At 37.2% G+C, this 15345-nt stretch overlaps 1 protein-coding gene across 3 annotated transcripts; it reads left to right on the forward strand.

Moving 5' to 3' along the window:
- Positions 1-1942: 1942 nt before the first annotated feature.
- On the forward strand, positions 1943-15000 carry LOC112509379 (coatomer subunit alpha-1-like). Of its 3 annotated transcripts, none has more exons than XM_025114311.1 (5): positions 1943-2059; positions 2166-2398; positions 2951-3445; positions 5089-8087; positions 14649-15000. In XM_025114311.1, exons 2-4 carry the CDS (start codon positions 2191-2193, stop codon positions 8037-8039), a joined length of 3654 nt encoding a protein of 1217 aa, XP_024970079.1. In that variant the 5' UTR covers positions 1943-2059; positions 2166-2190; the 3' UTR covers positions 8040-8087; positions 14649-15000. The 3 variants fall into 3 exon arrangements, with proteins under 3 accessions (XP_024970079.1, XP_024970082.1, XP_024970081.1); XM_025114314.1 differs by lacking the exon at positions 14649-15000 and adding an exon at positions 8227-8312; XM_025114313.1 differs by lacking the exon at positions 1943-2059 and having other exon boundaries at positions 2069-2398.
- Positions 15001-15345: the final 345 nt, after the last annotated feature.

Genomic DNA, 15345 nt, shown 5'->3' on the forward strand with positions numbered 1-15345 from the left:
AAAAAATTCAAAATTTATATAATATATATAATAATGGATTTAAAATATTTTTAATTAAGATATTATATTATTAGTTTTTATTATTTTGTTTAAATTCTTAATGACCATCTATATTCATGGAGATTCTATAAATATTCCATTCCAAAAATGGAAACTTACCAAAAACACAGGTCTCCGCAAAGTCGTAAGACCATATTCCATGGTATTTACATGAGGTTTTTATTTCTTATTCTTATAACGAATCCGGGTATTTGGAGTTACGAAGCGTAGGAGACATCTCTATTTTTCCCCCCGGGAATCTTTAGAATTACCACTGCGTAGTAATTAAAATATTATATTTTATTGATTTATTTTAATTCTGGAAAGCAGTCAAGAATAAAGTAAACTCTAAGTAATCTACTGCCCTAACTAAACCATCAAAAGCGGATGCAGCTTTGTAAGGTCGTTTTCCATATCCGTTGTCTGAGACGACCCAGAAAGCAATTGATCATATCACGATCTATTTTATAAGTCTACTTGGGTTGTACAAGTTATATGTTTCGTCACCACTTTGTGGAAAAGCCTTAAGTATGAATATGTTAGATACCTATGACATATTATTAAATACTGTATCTGAATTTTTTTAAAGATATCTTCTTTAATTATTTTATATATTTTTTGACTAGTTTTTTTTAAATAATTTATTTATCGGTTAACTTACTGGATACCACCAAACATATCCTTAGGTGACTTTTGGTTTGCAGGATGTTTTCGGGTGTAATAGAATCTGTAAAGCAATTTGACTTTGAAGGAATTTGAATGAAATGTTGTCAGATTTGAACACCTGTTTGGTTAACATACATTCCTTAAAGGAATTGAAATATGTCTGTTTTATTCACCGAATGTAGCTTTTGAATTGAAATGAAATATCGGTAAGCGATCCAAATACCATTTTTTGAAAACTTTAAATTTTTTCAAACTAAAAATACATTAATAAAACAATCATTTAATGTGTAAAACAATATAAAATATACAACATCCCTAATGCATTAAACACATAAACAACGTAACAAGAAAAAATTATTAACACAAGAACGAAAATCAAACATAATAAGATTGAGTCTTAGGTTGTCATTATACAGAAATCGAGCATAAAGAATAAAGTAGAAAAATATGTTATTAGTAAAAACGAGTAGAAAAAGAGTGAATTAAGTATGAAAAAACAAGTGAATCAAGCGAGGAAAAACGAGCAAAAATATCGAGTGGGGAAAAACGATATTACGGAGCAGAAATTGAAAGTAGAAATCAAGCATATAGTAGAGAGAAATCGAACCTGGAGAAGCTATGGAGAAAAAAGAAATCGAACCTGAGAAGCGACGGTGAGAGATAAAAAAATATTTGCCGCGGAGAAGAACATTTTAACATAATAGAGTTATGGGGTATATTTGAGATTATAAAATTAGAACATTCTATTCCATCAAAATACCATTTTATTGTCAAGAAATGTTTAAATCTCTTATTTGTATGAATTCAATGGATTTTGAATATGCAGTCCTCTAGAATAAACCAAACGGAAATAAAATTTGATCAATGAAATTCAAAATTTCAATTTCTTCAGATTTTTTTTTTGATTAACTTGAATATCCAACCCATTATGTAATTCGACTAATTTTAAGATGACCATCTGCTTTACAGATAATCCAAAGTCATTGCATTTAAATCTCTATAACCATAAATAGATTTTTATTTTTTCTTAAATTTAAACCCAAGATCTTCGATATTTTTTAGAGCCAAACTCAAACCAATTAAATGTATTGTTCAATTCCATCGGATTTGTATCAAAATAATGAATGCTAACATACGATTGTTAATTTAATCGTAATTTTATTTACGGAATTGACACGCTCAGATCTAAGTCTGTGTTTGCAGAGTGGATCCACCAGCACAGGTCTATTTCTCTTTCTCAAATGAAATTACTTCTCATTTACGCACCCACAAGTATAGCACTCGATCTCAAGTCGATTGATTGATATAATCGTCGGTTCTTTTTGATTAGGGCACAAAATTCTCAGATCTGAAGGTAAAAGTCACGCAACTTGTGTCGAAGTTTGTTTTTTTGGATTTAGAGAAACAAATGAATGTATCGAATTGATTTTCGCGTCTGAACGGTTTGGTTGATTAATTAGGGTTTGGAACCGAAACGGAACGAAGATGTTGACGAAGTTCGAGACGAAGAGTAATAGAGTGAAAGGGCTGAGTTTCCACAGCAAGAGACCATGGATCTTAGCTAGCCTTCACAGTGGTGTGATCCAGCTATGGGATTATAGAATGGGCACCCTCATCGATCGATTCGACGAACATGATGGGCCTGTTCGTGGCGTTCATTTTCACAAATCTCAGCCTCTTTTCGTTTCCGGAGGTAAGTTTGAATTCCCGTTGATGTGATATGCTTGCCCAGACTGTTTTCCTTAGATTTAATCAAGGGTGATGTATTCATAAAATGCATACAGCATTATCAAGTTTGTGAAGTTATACTTGTATCAAAGATGATTGGAGATAGCATTTAGAACCTATTTGTTTGGTTTAATGGCTTGACCCTTTATATTACATTAATAAGTTCGGTAAGTTGCTTAAGTTTTGTGGGACTGCTATGATTGAAACTCTACATTTGTTATTGTGGAAACACGTAATACTTTGCCATGATGCTTGGTAGTCTGTGTATGGAAAATACTGAAGTGATTTGGATCCGACCATGTCCTCTAGATGCTACACAATCTTTATAATTAGGCTCCATGTCTAATGGAAACAACTTGCAACCATTTATAAGCTTTAGGAGAATCTCAAAACCTTTCTTTCGTTGTTCTACACACACACACATATATAAATATATATATATACACACACATATAGTATCAAAAAGTTCAAACCTTTTTGATTCAATAAGTTTTGCATTGACAAATGGATCTTGCAGGAGATGATTACAAGATCAAAGTATGGAACTATAAACTGCATAGATGTTTGTTTACACTTCTTGGGCATCTTGATTACATCCGAACAGTTCAATTTCATCATGAGTCCCCCTGGATTGTTAGCTCTAGTGATGATCAAACTATCAGGATCTGGAATTGGCAGTCTCGTACTTGTATATCTGTATTGACAGGACACAACCATTATGTAATGTGTGCTTTGTTCCATCCGAAGGAGGACCTTGTTGTTTCAGCATCATTAGATCAGACTGTTAGGGTTTGGGATATTGGTGCACTGAGGAAGAAATCAGTTTCCCCTGCTGATGACATCCTCCGGTTGAGTCAGATGAATACAGATTTCTTTGGTGGGGTTGACGCTGTTGTAAAGTATGTCTTGGAGGGCCATGATCGAGGAGTCAATTGGGCTTCGTTCCATCCAACTCTCCCTCTTATTGTCTCAGGAGCTGATGATCGCCAAGTAAAAATATGGCGAATGAATGGTATGATTTTCAAGAATTTTTTTTATTTAAATCTGTGATAAGTACTAATCAGCTTGGCTGATCAGGAAATACAGACAAAGAACCTGATGACTAGTGACTACATATATTTTTTCACTTTGAAAGCACTTGGGTTGGCATCTATATATGATCTTTGTTGATATGTATGATGGCTAGTAAGTTAATGAACCTTGAATATGGACAAGTATAACGAAGTATTAAATATGCCTAATCAGCTAAAAGAGAAAATAGATAAACACACAACGACTTGCTAAATGAGAATTTAACAAACATAACCATAATGAGGGACAGATAGCGCTCTCCTTTCAGATGCTGTAATTGCTTATCAAATTCTGTTGAACAAAGAGACCTGTTTGAAAATTTCAAGAAGTGGATGCCATGTGGTTTCTTGTTAGTGAGAATATGCTTATGTTTTGTAGAAAACTATTAGTGCATGACTGCATGTTACTTGAATATCATGTAAACTGAACTAGAAGGCTTGGAATTGGCTGTTATTGATTTTTTTGTTAAAAGATGGTGGAAGGAGATGCTTGGATATATTACATACTTCTTTTACGGGCCTCCTTATCCTTTTTTAAGGGGAAGGGGGTGGGTGGTGGTTGGGTTCAGGTTCAGAAGCATGATTCTGAGGATCATGGCAGGGCTGTGAAACATTTATTTTTAGGTGGTTCTTAGGATGGTTTATTTTTCTTTACCGTGCCCAGGATTGCAAACCCATTTTGGAAGGAGTGTTTTGAAGGGACACCTGCTTCACATTTGTTCTTTTATCTCTAAGCGGACAGGCCTGCCACTAATTGGATCACATCTCTTATGCATTAAAAGAACAGGAATTATGACTGGAAAATAGCCTGAAACTGGGCAGGGTATTTAGGGTTGTTTCTTACTGTCTTATTGTTTTCATGTTTTCTTCGGCATTAGCTACCAAGGCTAGCCCTTGGTAGAGTGGTTTTCACTGCCTGTTAGTTTATGTGCATGATTCTCAACTTATAATTTATATGATGTCTGAGCTACTTAAACTCACCCAAAACCAACCCTGGAAAGAACAATGGCAAAATAGAATGTTGAGAGTAAAAAGTTATCAGGACAAGGATAAGAACATGGGAGAAGCATATGAATTAGACATTTGATTGAAGCTGGGCACCAGGTTGGTTAGAGCTTGTCTATTATGGAGCCTCTTTCATCATATAATTTCTTGCTAGCATTGGTTACTCTGTTTATTTTTGAGCAATGTGGTTCTCAATGCGTGTTCTTATTAAGTGTATGCTATTTGATGTACAATGATTTCCACCTACCCACCATGCTAGGGTACACACACACACACACACATATATATATATATATATATATATATATCTCAGGTAATCTATGTTGATGTCCTACTTATGGTACTAGTTGATAATGAATTTTCATGAAGGCATCTATTGAGGGCTTTGAATTTTTGCCATTGCTTTTGGGTTATTTTTGTGTTAATTCCTATCTTGGATATGGTGGAATGCCGTACCTGCTTGTTTTTAGCCGTGTTTCTAAAAACCTGAAAATTAACTTTCATCTATTCGTTTGCCTTACACTTAGAGTTTTATAATACTATTATAATCAATGATGAAGAATATGCGTTCATGTTTCAGATTCAAAAGCTTGGGAAGTAGACACTTTGAGAGGTCACATGAACAATGTTTCATCTGTTCTTTTCCATTCAAGGCAGGACATCATTGTATCAAACTCAGAGGATAAAAGTATACGCGTTTGGGATGCTACAAAACGAACAGGCCTTCAAACTTTTCGGCGGGAGCATGACAGGTTCTGGATTCTTGGGTGTCATCCTGAGATTAACCTTCTGGCTGCTGGCCATGATAGTGGCATGATAGTTTTCAAGTTGGAGAGGGAACGCCCAGCTTTCTCTGTTAGTGGGGATTCTCTGTACTATGTCAAAGACCGTTTTCTGCGCTTCTATGAGTACTCAAGTCAGAAAGAAGCTCAAATAATACCAATCCGTAGGCCAGGTTCTGCCAGCTTTAACCAGGGGCCTAGAACTCTTTCTTATAGCCCTACTGAGAATGCTGTTCTAATATGTTCAGATGTAGATGGGGGATCTTATGAACTCTATATTGTACCTAAAGATAGCTTCAGTAGAGGTGATACTGTCCAAGAGGCAAAAAGAGGTATTGGGGGTTCAGCAGTTTTTGTGGCCCGTAATAGATTTGCAGTGCTTGAGAAGAGTACCAATCAAGTGTTAGTCAAGAACTTAAAAAATGAGATAGTGAAAAAGAGTGCTCTTCCAGTTGTTACTGATGCTATCTTCTATGCGGGTACGGGTAACTTGCTATGCAGGGCAGAGGATAGAGTAGTCATATTTGACCTTCAGCAGCGAATGGTTCTGGGGGACCTTCAAACTTCTTTGATAAGGTATGTTGTGTGGTCAAATGACATGGAGAATGTTGCTTTGCTTAGCAAACATTCAATAATCATTGCTGATAAGAGACTTGTCCACCGCTGCACCCTTCATGAAACAATCCGTGTCAAAAGTGGATCGTGGGATGAGAATGGTGTATTCATATACACAACCCTAACCCACATTAAGTATTGCCTACCTAATGGGGACTGCGGAATCATAAGGACCCTTGATGTTCCTGTATACATTACAAAGATAATTGGAAATACAATCTGCTGCTTGGACCGAGATGGCAAAAACCGTGCAGTAGTTGTTGACTCAACTGAATATCTCTTCAAGTTGTCTCTGCTGAAGAAGAGATATGATCATGTTATGAGCATGATAAGGAACTCAGAGCTATGTGGGCAAGCCATGATCGCATATCTTCAACAAAAAGGTTTTCCAGAGGTTGCTCTTCATTTTGTGAAGGATGAGAGAACTCGCTTCAATTTAGCCCTCGAAAGTGGAAACATCCAGATTGCTGTTGCCTCTGCTAAAGAGATTGATGAAAAAGATCACTGGTATAGGTTGGGTGTGGAGGCCCTTCGTCAGGGCAACACTGGTATTGTTGAGTATGCATACCAGAGGACAAAGAACTTTGAGAGGCTGTCCTTCTTGTATCTGATCACAGGCAATTTAGATAAATTGTCCAAAATGATGAAGATTGCAGAGGTAAAAGATGATGTTATGGGTCAGTTTCACAATGCTTTGTACCTAGGTGATGTTAAAGAGCGAATTAAGATTTTGGAAAATGCTGGTCATCTTCCGCTAGCATTAGCTACAGCCAAGACCCATGGGTTGAATGATATTGCTGAAGGTCTTGCTGCTAAACTTGAAGGTGATGTTCCTTCTTTGCCCAGCAGTAGGTCCACTTCTCTATTAATTCCTCCAACTCCTGTCTTGTGTGGTGGGGACTGGCCATTACTAAGGGTCATGAAAGGAATCTTTGAGGGTGGTCTTGACAATGTTGGACGGGGTGCACAGGAAGAGTACGAGGATGCCGCAGATGCTGATTGGGGTGATGATTTGGATATTGTGGATGTGGAGAACATTCAGAATGGAGACATCAACATGGTGCTGGAGGATGAAGAAGCACATGAAGAAAATGAAGAGGGAGGTTGGGATCTTGAGGATCTCGAACTTCCTCCTGATACTGAAACCCTCAAAATAGCTACCACTGCCCGCACATCAGAGTTTGTGGCCCCAACTCCTGGCATGCCTGTGAGCCAGATTTGGGTCCAAAAATCATCTCTTGCTGCTGAACATGCAGCAGCAGGAAACTTTGACACCGCAATGCGCCTACTGAACCGACAGCTGGGAATAAAGAATTTTGCACCCTTGAAATCATTATTTATTGACCTTCACATGGGCAGCCATACTTATTTGCGTGCTTTCTCATCAGCTCCATTGATCTCCTTGGCCATTGAGAGAGGTTGGAGTGAATCAGCAAGCCCTAATGTCCGTTCCCCTCCTGCACTTGTGTTCAATTTTTCTCAGTTGGAAGACAAACTCAAGGCTGGTTACAAAGCTACCACTGTTGGGAAGTTTACTGAAGCTTTGCGGCTTTTTATGGGTATTCTCCATACAATTCCTCTGATTGTAGTCGAGTCGTGGAGAGAAGTGGATGAAGTTAAAGAATTGGTTATCATTGTAAAAGAGTATGTTCTGGGTCTACAGATGGAACTTAAAAGGCGAGAATTTAAGGACAACCCTGTTCGTCAGCAGGAGCTGGCAGCTTACTTTACTCACTGTAACCTTCAGCTGCCTCACTTGAGACTGGCCTTGGTGAATGCAATGACTGTATGCTACAAAGCAGGTAATCTCATCACAGCATCAAGCTTTGCCAGGCGTCTCTTGGAGACCAATCCAGCTGCTGAAAATCAAGCCCAAAAAGCCCGCTCTGTTCTGCAGGCGGCTGAGAGGAACATGAAGGACTCCACACAGCTGAATTATGACTTCAGAAATCCATTTGTAACTTGTGGGGCAACTTATGTTCCCATTTATCGGGGACAGAAGGATGTATTATGTCCATACTGCAGTTCACATTTTGTTCTCTCCCAGGAAGGACAGCTTTGTGCTGTTTGTAACCTTGCAGTGGTTGGATCTGATGCATCTGGTTTACTCTGTTCTCCAGCCCAGATCAGATGATCTCAAATTCTTTCTCCTAATGCCAGTCTCAGTTCTTTCTACAATTGGGTAATCCTCTCTCTCTGCCTCTCTCCCTCTTGGTTGTTTTAATTGAATGTAGGGATGGCCTGCTTGTTTTCATCAATAGCTGATCTATTTTATGCTAATTTTATACTGAATTAAGGTTCCAATTGCTTACCTTTTGTAGATGTTGATGGTTATGCTATAGCGTGTTGAAAAGACTTTAATCAGTAATATGCCCAGTTTCAATGTTCTGTTCTTTTTTGTCTGTTGGTGTTGGTATTATTGTTGACCATATGATCATGTGTGATTTAATGTGATCACTTTGTGCCTCTTTCCTTTCTTAATATTGCATGGCTTGGTAACATCTTTGCTCTCTTTCTGTGTGAACTGTTAAATTCTTCATTCATCACTATTTTATATGGAAATCTAGATTGCTGGTTCAAGCTTCTACAATACACAACTTGGTTAAGCTGTCATCATGAACAACCTCAAACCGTTCGTCAAATACAGTTTCTTTTAAATATTTCTCTACTTTTAATCGGAATAATTTGTTCTCCCTTTTTCTGCTTCTTTTGGTGAGCCTGATTAATCGTGAGTCAGCTGGAGTTTAGATCTTTGAATATTGATATAACATCAAAAACATTATTACTTCTGCTTTTATTTGATTCTTATTGGTGATTGTATGATTGTTGCGGCATTGTTCCTCGTATGTATAATAAAAAAGATAGTTGCACGTCTATGATGGGTTTTTTATTGGAGTCCACTCACTGTACAATCTACTGCTGTTATCTCCACTATCTCTTTTTATATGTCTATCATCATTAAGTGACTGTAGACTCCGATAAATTTTTGTAATTCTCGTTTTGCTATTTTTGTGACATTTAAACGGCCTGAATTCTTATTGATGTCTTTTTTCTTCTTTCAGTTTCTTTCTTTCTTCATGTTAATATATATGGTATTGATGCATTGTATATACTTCAGGGACTAGATTCTCATTAGTCTATAGTTAAGATAGATATAAGTACCTTGTTTCCTTTTATTTTCATTTTTTCCTTCAATAATATATCACAGAGAAACTTCTTAGTCGCCTCTATCAAATCCATTGTTTTGTAACATGGTATCAGAGATTTGGGCTCGTTCCTGTTTTCTGTTTATTATCACCTGTAATTGTGGGCTGTTCTTTTGACCTTAAGCAAATGACATCAATTAAATTAAGTCTCCTTAACTAGTCTTTCTTTAGTCGACGACACTGGTTTACGTTGTTTATCTAATCGACGGCTTCACTGGTTTACTTGACTCAACATGGGCCAGTCAACATCAGTCAATTGTGGTTTAATCAATTCTTTATCTGGTATCGTTTTTTCATCTAGTATCATCATCCAATATTGATTCTCACTGCTTTAATCGGTTCATATAGTTGCTTATTTGTTGCCACTGTTTATCAGTTTGGTATCATCAATTGATTGACGATATTGTGTTGCTTATTTGTTGGCTGTTGTTGCTGCTTCTGATTATTAAAACCTGCTATTGTTATTCATGCCTGCTTCACTATTGATTGAAGTACCTTGCTTTCTAAAACATGACAACTCCACTCGTCACCTCACCCTATTCTCTCGATAGATAAAACGATGTTATATGGGCTTGTCATATGGCTAGTTACATTCAATCCCGTGAATTGTGGAGAGTTGTCACCGGGGCTTTACCTTGTTCAAAAAGGATAAGTAAGGTCAATAAGACTTCGGTAATAGAGAAGAAAACTCGTGTAACAATGGGAAAATTATTACGATCTTGTGTAACACTTCGACACCTAAGATCAATCAGCAATTTAGGTCGTTCGTTACCGAAAAGGAAATATGGGATTTTCTGAGAGTTTGCTATACTACCAGAGACTTGGTCCATCGGTCTCAGCTTCTTAATGCCTCCACAGCAAACCTCAACAATTAGGAATCCATCAGTGTTCTCTTATCAGGAATGCAAGTTATATGGAATCAATTAACTCTTGAAGGACCCACGAGTGTTCAGAAGATGCCATGATTGTTGCTACACATCATAAAATCTCATGATCTTTCGCATGGCACTCTATGAGCGTTATGAACCGGTACGAGCTTCACTTCTGGATTGCTATCCTCAGCCCACACTTGAGTCTGCCATTATTGGACTCATTTACGAAGAAATTATATTGGGAGTACCTGCTTGTCCTACTACACCTACTGATGGGTAACTACTAGTTATTCTTAGTTACAAAGGCAACCAAAAGATTATAGGAATCATACATCGCTTCTGCCATAATACTAGTCTTTAACCATTGGTTTGTTCTTATTGTTGCAAATGTTGTTGGAGGAAAAATCCAAGACATCACATTTGATTTGCTTCAAGCACCGAGATCGCAGCAAATCTCTTACCGGTGCCACTGCTTATCAAGATTCATCTACCATGCCTTCAGGGGCATCACATGCGTAGAAGCCCAATACATTTACTTCTGATGATGTTATTGGGCTCATGAAATAGGTGATGGCTGGTTCTTTGAACACCATAGCTATTGCTACACAACTAAAGCTACTTTTTGGCTATTTAACTCTAGTTGCAATCATATGAGACAAAAGCCTGATATTTTTGTCACAAGGACATCGAGTACATCCGTATTTACCATAGAGACGGAACACAATTACCCTTACAACATGGAGGTCATGATTCCACCTCTCAGTTATCTTTATCCGATACACTTTACTTTCCCAAACTCTTAGTTAGGTGCTGTTTGGTTCCTGAAATTGAAATGGTCGATTCCTTTGACCAAATTCTATTCCTTTGTTTGGTTCAATATTTTATTGAAATTCGATGCTTCAAATTCCTTCAAATTCCTCCAATCACAATCACATATTTGTCCCTTCTTTGGGGTTTAGTAAAGAATTCATTTATTAAATTCCGTTTCAAAAGGCACAAATACCCCCAAACCAAATAAAATGAATGAGTCTTCTTCCATTTTCATCAGCTCTCTTCTTCTTCCATCTTTATCATTTCCTCCTCTCGATCTTGCTCGATCTGTAATAGACCTCGATCTTGCTCTCTTCTAAGTTTCAGCAACACACTCGATCTACAAAGATTGAAGCTCAACCTTCCTACTCATGATCTTGTTCATTATTTAGGATTGGAACCCATCAATTATGTGTGTGTACTCTGTGAAGACCCAAATAGGATTCGTGTATCAAATCTTGAACCCAAATGTGAAAACCTAGATGTAAAAAGGAGATATCTCCATGCTCGTTTTTCTGCAATCCTCTCTTCTCTATCACTGGGGTCTTTTTCAATCCGATCTCACCGAGTAACAATCACTTGGTTTCACGGTTTGGGATCTCAATATATGTTTTTTGGAGTAATGTTCTTCTCCATGTGGGTATAACGGGAAAATGGAGGTCTAATGATAGAAACAAGGGAAAAAATAACCAACTGGAAAATGAACAAGTTATTGTGAATGAAAACTAAGAAGGGCAAGATGGTAATTCATAGTGATGATGGATGAGGGGTTTGGTTTTGAGGAATTATTGAGGGTATCAACTTATGTGGAGGGAAAGAGCAACAATGAGATAGTGGATGGTGGTTGGACGTGGTTCTAGTGCGGCGGCAGGAGTTTGAGGCAGAGGTGGAAGCCATAGGTTTGGCTTAACCAGTTTGGGTAATTGTTTTCAAATCTTAATATTATAGATGAACCAGAAATGGTAATTTTACAAAAAATATCGTAAAAAAGGTATTTGGTCATTTATCATTGTTTCATTGCATTATCGAAGAAACAAATAGGTTCCAATTCCTCCAAAAGATTCCATTCCAATTCTTGCCAACCAAATGTATGGTTAAACCTAGTTAAATTTCATTCTAATTTCTTTGACAAATTCTATTTTTTTGAAAAACGTTTGGCGAACCAAACGCCACCTTAGTTATATTTCAATTAGCCAACTTTGTGATATGGATGTAAGTATTATAATTTCTTCCTCTGGCTGTTTGTGTTAGAGATCCCTAGACAAAAACAGACTATTTGGATAGGCCATAGAGTCGGGCAGACGTTTGAGCTAGTCTACCTCAACATACCTAAATTCCTTGCACCCATTTACCTCTCAGCATTTGCTGCCTCACACAGTTCTATAGATACTTAGCATTCCAATTTAGGACATCCTTTTACAGAGTTAAACTACCTTGTTTCATCTAGTATTTTGGTTCTGGATAAACTGAAAAATCATCTTGTCTACTTGGAAAACAACGCAAATTAACTTATATACAAATGATACTACTTTAGTTGCACCGTTTGATTTGATACACTTGATTTATGGGGACCTCAAGCTACCATGGGAGGCTCAAAGTATTTTCTCAGTTTTGGAGGATCATACTCCTTTCACTTAGATCTATCTTATGAAAAAAAGTCTGAACTACTTGAACTATACATGAACTTTGCATGTATGATCCAAACCCAATTTGCCGAACACATGTTGAGTACAGAGAACACTTTTTTTTTTTTTAATTCCTTTGCCAACTAGGCACCTTCTCCTGATACTCATGCCCTATCACCTCTTGACAAAATTATAGTGCTGAACCAAAGCACCATAATATGACTCATATCCTAAACACTATTCATATTTCGTTGATTTTAGCTTTCTATATCTTTAATCTGACATCCTACACCTGATCTCACAATAAGTTTCCATGTGAAATCTTTTAAGGTTTGACTCTAGCTTATAATCTCCTCAAGATTGGGAAGGGGGGGGGGGTTGCTGCTTGTTCTACTTCAACCCTATGCACACCCATTTCAACCTTTGTTTGTGTCTCTGTTGCTTTTTGGGATATGATATCAAACATAAAGGATATCCGTATTAGGATCCTATCTCCAAAGGATTATGTATATCTCATTATATTGTGTTCTAGGAATACAAGATGTTTTCCTCCATTTCAACATTTAAGTCCCGATCCAACTCTCCATCTCGTCTATTTATCAGTGCACTCATTCAGTTGCTTCCAAAACCATAATCATTACCTAATCCACACTCGGAATGAAGTCATTCCTGGTTCTTTGGAGCCTTTTCTTCCAAACCATAATCGGAGACACCAACCACTTTTCACCTACATCTACATCTACATCTGCTTCCCCTGAAGATCATGCTACCGGCCAATATATCTACCTTATTTCTGCACATATCTGAAGTTTGTACAAAGAAGCATCCACTAACCAACTTTGGCAGAAAGCCATGTCTGAAAACTTAGAGGCTCTTGATAAGGCTTAGACATGGGAAATTGTACCTCTTTCTTATGGAAAAGGCATCATTGGTTCCAAGCGTATTTGAAGTCGAGGCAAAGTTAGACGGGTAAGTTGATTGGAATAAAGCTAGGCTAGTAGCTAAAGGGTTCAATCAAGAGTACGATATTGACTATGAGGAGACTTTTGCTGGAGTTGCTTGGGTCACATCAGTTTGTAGCCTTGTTGCTGTTATACGCAAATGGCAACTCTATCAAGATGCATGTTAAGAATGTCTTTGTTAATGGTGGTCTATTATAGGAAGTTTACATGAAACCTCCTCCCTAGGTGTTGCATCTGCTCAACCACGTTTGCGTTCTAGGAAAGGCTGAGAAACAGGCACCAAGAGCTTGGTTTGAGAATTTCGCACCAGTATTTGGTCCTTGGATTTTATTGCCATCAACTATGATCAGGCCTTTTCACCAAAACCATCGGTGTTGGCACTATTCTTCTCCTTTATGGATGTTGATGATATGATCATCTCAGATAGTGACACATAGGGAATTGTCAAATTGAAAAAGTCTCTCTAACAACATTTTGAAATGAAGGATTTGGGTTTACTTCATTATTTTCTGAGCATTGAGGTACTTACACAGGATGATGGTATCCATTTTGTCTCTTTAGCCCGTATCACTACTATACCGCTAGAATCCAAGTTTCTTCTTACACCAAGTGATAGGTCTCCCCTTTGTGACCCTACACTTTGTTGTCAACTTGTATGCTCCTTGGCGTCTATGGCTATTACTTGTATGGTACTTGCATTTGCTATTCATATTGTTAGTCAATTTATGGCTTCCCCTTGGACGTTTCACTATACCGCAGTTATATGGATCTTGCGATACATTAAAGTTGATGTTCCATGGTTTATGTTTCTTCTCAACTTCATCCCTTGAACATCGTGCCTTCTTCGATGTTAATTGGGTGGTTATGTTTCTGGTCATTGTTTCTTCTTTGGAGACCTCATCTTTTGGCGCAACAAGAAACAATCTCTTATTGTATGCTCTAGTACCAAAGCTGAGGTACCATGCTCTTGCTGATACTACACAAGGTTTGGTATGGCTTCACAGACTCCTATCCAATATGGGCATTTCTCAGTTCTCATCAACAGTCCCATGTTTTGATAACAAAAGTGATGTGTTTCATGAACGTATTCGTCAACATTTCATCCGCAATACCTTACCTATATACGTAGTATTGTACAGTTAAGATGGGTATGATTTATAAATACATTTATCTTCTTGTATTATTCACTTGTTGTTTTTTGAATAAAATATCACAGAAAGCCTCTATGATTTGTTTATGACATTGATGGCTTGTTTAAATTGTTGCAGTTGGGTTTGGATTGAAAAACTTACAAGTAGAGCGGAATACCCATCATATCCTGTTGCCATTCAGGTTGGTTGCTGACTGATAATGGTATGTTCCAATATTTTTGTTAATTGAAAAGATCCCCTCCCCCCACCAGAGTGAGAGTATAAAAAGGTGAGAATAGGTTTCGGAATTAAAATCATATTGTTTTTGGGTTAATTAGTACAATTTATTGAACTGAGATATGAGTTTTCATGGTGTCATCTGCAAAGGTGATACCCACCCATGGGAGTTGTTGTATGTAGTAATTGAGCAGAATTTGCAATAATCTTATATATTTTTTCATAAACGGTTGATGTACAATTTTTATTGCATAAATCTTAGATGCGACTTGTGATTTTTTTTAGATTCTAAACTTTCATCCACTAAATGCATATTCTTTGTTTTATTGGGAAATTGTTTTTTCTGTCTCAAATCTGAAGCTTTAACATAGACTTCATGTAGGTGAAAGTGGTTGTTTATTGTTAAAAGGCAACATTCTCACGTACCTTACCGGTTAAGATTTTAGTCCATTAAAACGACATCATATGCAATAATTTTTCTGGTAAACCTTGACTATGTAATAGGCATTACATATATTTACCGGGAAAGACTTTTAGTCCTTGTTATTGTTTTACTGGGTAAGATCCTCGGTATACGAACCAAGTTATTTTGGTTTAG

The sequence above is a fragment of the Cynara cardunculus genome, assembly GCF_001531365.2.
Source record: "Cynara cardunculus var. scolymus isolate 2C chromosome LG 3, CcrdV1, whole genome shotgun sequence".
Taxonomy (NCBI): domain Eukaryota; kingdom Viridiplantae; phylum Streptophyta; class Magnoliopsida; order Asterales; family Asteraceae; genus Cynara; species Cynara cardunculus.

Bases quoted from the DNA above. Each gene is read 5' to 3' on its own strand.
- LOC112509379 (XM_025114311.1), top strand. From the start codon at position 2,191: ATGTTGACGAAGTTCGAGACGAAGAGTAATAGAGTGAAAGGGCTGAGT. The intron at 2,399-2,950 runs GTAAGTTTGAAT...TGGATCTTGCAG, and splicing joins GCCTCTTTTCGTTTCCGGAG to GAGATGATTACAAGATCAAA. The intron at 3,446-5,088 runs GTATGATTTTCA...TTCATGTTTCAG, and splicing joins AAAAATATGGCGAATGAATG to ATTCAAAAGCTTGGGAAGTA.